Raw genomic sequence first — 5,000 nt, forward strand, 5'->3', positions numbered from 1 at the left:
CCCGGAGGAATCTGAGAGGAACTAGTAAATATCATCATCACTAAGTCACCTGCTGACCAACTGTGATCCTGGCCCCTGTACCTCCCGCAGCCAGGGCTGCAAAATGTTGCCCTGTGAGGCCTAAAAAGTCACTTCTGGTTTTGGAGAAAACTGGAAGTGATGTTGTTAGGCTTTCTGAAGGCCTCAGAAGGCCTACTGGGGGCCAGGGAGGCCATGCTCGGACCCCAGAAGGCCCTCTAAGGGGCCCCAGAAGACCCTCTTAAGGGGCCTTAAGAACAACAACAAAAAAAAGGGGAGGGGAGGGGAGGGGTTGTAGTGCCGCCCCCTCCTGGGAGACACACCCAGGGTACCCCCAGGTATGCCAATGCTTCTGGTTGGTTGGCAACCTTCAGTCTCGAAAGACTATGGTAGAAGCCTATAGCACCCGGTATTCCCAGGCGGTCTCCCATCCAAGTACTAACCAGGCCTGACCCTGCTTAGCTTCCCAAATCAGACGAGATCGGGCATGACAGCAGGGCAATTCCAGTTGTCCGTGCTGCATCTAAGTTAGCCTCTGCACCTGACAATTGGAGATAAAGGTGGTGCTTGGGGTCATAGCGGACTGTTTTTGAGCCCTGTACTATCCCCTGTAGCTGTCCACGTGCAAACACAAAAGGGCCAAGCAAAAGAGTCCCCTTCCATAAAAGCTGAGCAAGGAAATGCCAGGACAGGCTGCCTTTATTGGGGCACCCACAGGGCAGTGGCTTCTGCATGCTTGGAGTGGCACGGGGAGGCTGAAGTTTGCAGAAAGATACATATACGTTCCTGTTTATTATTGGACGGGTTCCAAGACTACGTCTGACCAGCCCTGTCGACTGTGTGATGAAGGGGTGTGAGCCTGTGTGTCCTGCATTTCAGACAATAAAGCCAAGGCTCTGCCCCACAGGCTTACAGTCTTTCTTCCTGTGAGGGATGACGATTGCCTGGAAAGCAACGGGAACTTTGCTGCTGCTTTTAGAAACTTCTTTTGATTACGTTGTGACCGATCTGTTGATTTTGGTCCTTCTTTCGTGACTGTGGGGTCCTTTCTTTTTCCCCCTTTCTCCCCACTCTTAGGAGAGGCTTGGCAACTGGAAGATGACTGCCCTGAAGCTGGGAGGGACCCTGCCCTGCAGCCGAGGCTGTGCACTGCTATGGACGAGGCGCCGTTTCGGTCTTTCAGAGCCCGGTCCTTCTACATGAGGAAGAGTCTTTCGGTGGACAACCACCTCAGCTCCCTCAGCTACACAATCCACCCTGCAGAGACCAAGACAGAGCGGGTCAAAACCAAGCTACGGAGGCAGTTTGTGAGTACCAGGCAATCTGTTTCTCAGCCATTCAACCTGATCGTGCCACTGAAAGGCTTCGAGCACAGTGCCTGTTTCTGAAATTTTGCGCCACTGCTAATGAATTCTTCTCGCAGTGCTTAGCTCTCACTTTGGCAACGACAAAACGGCATTTCCAATATGCTGTGTTGTGCATCCTAAATCTTTCCCACTCATGCTGGGAAAATGCTCATTTAACGTACTTTCCTCCTATTATCTTTTTCAGTTTCAATGCTGCATTTGTCAGAATTTATTTTGTGTGTTTTTCATTTGATCCCATAATTTTTCATCGTTGTCAAAGCCTGAAAGGTTCACGTTGTCTGAAAACCCTTGACCCCGGTGTTACAATGATAGTAGGTGCTTCAGGTCAGTGAGAACGTAAGAATACCGGTGAAACACAAATACTAGTTAGCTAAACTTAGCAGAGCCACATATAAAATGCCTGAAATGGGATGCAGTGATGTCTGCTATACAAGTTTTTTATCAGCTAACTTGTCCTCTGTGGCCCGATTTGGAGAAATGTCAGTTACCTGTGCAATGAATGTAACCAGATTAGGCTACTGTAATGCGGGGCTTGCCCTTGAAGAGGGTTCGGAAATGGGTTTGAAATGTGACCTTCCCCCCAAGCTGCTGATGGGAGTGTAATGGGCTGCTCACAACCCATTCTACATACGGGTTACAAGTTTGTTTCTAAGCCCAATGTCACGTGCTAGAGTAGGGTTGTCAAACAGAAGGTCCGGGGGCCAGATGCGGCCCACAGAAGCTTTTTATCTGGCCCTCAGGCTCTCAGCTGCTGAGCAATGCTGAGGTGACACTACTGAAAGGGTGGCCCGCATGATTATTGGGGTCTCCCATATCTTGAAATATGATCAAGATTTGTGTATTTTTTTCCCTGTCATTAGCAGCTAATGAGTTCCTACACGAGAACAGTGTTTATTTCTGGTTTTGACCTGTTTAATGACATCACTCCCTGCGTAATGACATCACCTCCGGCCCTCAGCAGGCATCATGAATGCTATTTGGCCCTCTGTATGAAATGAGTTTGACACCCCTGTGCTAGAGCAGGGGTGTCCAAAGTTTTGGGCAGGAGAGCCACATCATCTCTCTCACACTGTGTTGGGGGCCGGGGGGGGGGGGGGAAGATTAATTTACATTTCAAATTTGAATAAATTTACATAAGTTTACATAAATGAATATATTAAAGATGAGCTTCTATAAATGAATGAAGGTCTTGCAGTAACTCAAGGCCTATTAAAGGCCTGGCACAAAGCAAGGCCAGCCTTTGCTTCACTGCCACTGCTGCATCACAGACATGAAACAGCAAGCAGTGGAGGGAGCCCTCATCCCACTGCTCACGCGAGAGGTCAAACAGTCGCCCTCACGCTGAAAGCAGTTGCGTTGGGCCAGTGCGGGCTCCAACAAATCTTCAGAGGGCCAGAGACTCATTGGAGACTGGGGGCTCCCTGAGGACCGCATTGGGAGTACTCGAGGGCCGCAAGTGGCCCCAGGGCCGGGGTTTGGGCACCCCTGTGCTAGAGGATGGGGCTCTTGTTTTCAGGCTTTGAGATGACCAAGAGAAGATGCGTTTGTCGTTCTTTAAAAAGCATAACTTGAGGAAGTTGTCCTGATACCTGATGCAGACAGGCTGTCGGTGCAATCCTGTGCATGACTTTCTAGAAGTAAGGGCCCAATCCCAACCAACTTTCCAGCGCTGTTGCAGCCACAATGCAACCCTGGGGTAAGGGAACAAATGTTGAGGAGATCTCTGTGGCTGCCCCTCCGCTACAGGATGCAGTTCAAGCCCCATTGGCACAGCTGTATCAGCCCTGGAAATTTTGGGTAGGATTGGGTCCTAAGTCTCACTATATTCAGTGCAGCTTACTCCCAGGTAAATGAGAGCTTACAGCCTGACCACCTGCAGACGGTCTGTGCCAGTATGTGGGGCCAAATCAGACTTGCTCATATAGCACATAACTCCTTTATATATGTTGTAGGTCAGGAAGTTCCTACCTTGAATTTCTGTGGCAGGAGAGTATGATGTTTTATTGTGGAATTGATTCCTGCAAGATTAATGGGAGGCCGCATCGGAGGAGAAAGGACAGATGGGGGACACACGGTGGCCAGCGTATGCTTTCAGTTTAAAATTTAATGGACTTGTTTTCCACTTTCTGAGAGACACCTGATCTGAAGAGGGATATGATCATGTCCTTAACTCATTACCAGCTTCAAGAGTGTAATGAAGGGATCCGGTGTCTCTCCCCTGAGAGGCAAGGCTCGAGTTGTCATTTTGTGTGCAGTTGTGTGAAAATAATGGAGAAGAACAGGAGGTGGGATTGCTGCAAGTCTGCAAGGCAGAGGGACAAAAATTACTCTTGATGAAAACTGTCCAGCTGTAGTTGTTCCACAGGGCACTGCTTACTAAAGACGTTTGGGAGCACATCTCTTAACGCATTGTCCTTGGGTGCTTGGAACCAAGCGAGGAGGACTTCTTGGACATCCCTCCTAGATCTTCTAGTTGACTCAAATGATCTTTGTAGTTAAGGTGGACAGGAAAATGCAGCCTTTGTTTCGGGTAGTGCAGCGGTGGTCTCGGTAGTGGGTTACACCAAGATGAAACCTGAAGACACTTCCATCACTGCCCGATCCTACAACTGCAAAGCAAATGAAACAAGACTATTGGGGTTTAAAAAGACAGTGACCGTCTCTTTGTGAGCACCATCTTGAAAGTGACCATCTTTAGCAGCATCATTTTCGCGGTGAGAGGCGGCAGACATTCAAAGGCTTTCCCATGTTTAGCGTGAGGCACTTTTGTTTTGGGCTAAGAAATGCCCTTTTTACTGCCAATGACCATTTTTGTTCTTTTCATGTATAGTAGATTTTGTTGGTTCATTCGGTCAAGTCGATTAGTGGCTTCCTTGACACTGTGTCCCCCCCAGCAATGTATGATCTCACTTACTTACACGAGAATTCCCCTTTGCAAACAGAAGCCTGGTCTCTTATGGCCTTTCTATCCTTTTCCAGTCTTGTGGTTCTATGAAGTTCCACCTCTGGGTCTGTGGGTGCAGCTCAATTCTAGACAAGATGTTGACTTACCAAGAGGCTGTAAGACTCTCTCAGGGTGTCAAATGCATTGCTAAGGATGACTGGAAGGTTCATATCTTGACCATAAGATTTATGCTGTGACTCCACTACTGGGAGGAAAAAAAAAAAAAAAAAGGAATGTAGCTCAAATGTGACAGATGGCTGACTGCACAGTCATGTTTTTAGTGCTACCTGGAAGGTGGGCAGATTTCTCCCTGCGGATTTGCTTCATTTGTCAAGTCTTGGCATGTTGGATTTGAAATAAGTGGATTGAGTCACAGTGCATCACATGGAGAACTTGTGAATATGTTCCTGTACGGATGGCATTTTGAATGCCCAGAAAGCAGAGCAGATACTGTTGTCTTTGGCCTCCTAGGGAAGGTGTCTGTACTTAGATCTCATGCCTATAGGTAGGGGTGTCTTTTATTTTTTTCCTCTTTTGGAGCAGAATTTGTGATTTGAAAGGCAGAAAGTGATGTTGTGTGTTTTTATTCCAAGTTCTCATTTTTATTTATTTTAAACACTTTAAAAGCGTACTAGGTAGGTGATAGAGGTCAGCAGATACTAGTGATAGTA

The 5,000-nt window shown here is 47.7% G+C and overlaps 1 protein-coding gene across 1 annotated transcript in view; it reads left to right on the forward strand.

The window, feature by feature from the left end:
- LOC136663868 (ankyrin repeat and fibronectin type-III domain-containing protein 1-like) overlaps positions 1-5,000 on the forward strand; it is a 473,183-nt gene that overhangs the window by 182,360 nt on the left and 285,823 nt on the right. Inside the window, exon 5 of the mRNA XM_066640828.1 lies at positions 1,096-1,325. Within this exon, the coding sequence (XP_066496925.1) occupies positions 1,096-1,325 (230 nt within the window). The remainder of the gene's footprint in view (positions 1-1,095; positions 1,326-5,000) is intronic.

This window comes from Tiliqua scincoides, chromosome 13, assembly GCF_035046505.1.
Source record: "Tiliqua scincoides isolate rTilSci1 chromosome 13, rTilSci1.hap2, whole genome shotgun sequence".
Classification (NCBI taxonomy): Eukaryota; Metazoa; Chordata; class Lepidosauria; order Squamata; family Scincidae; genus Tiliqua; species Tiliqua scincoides.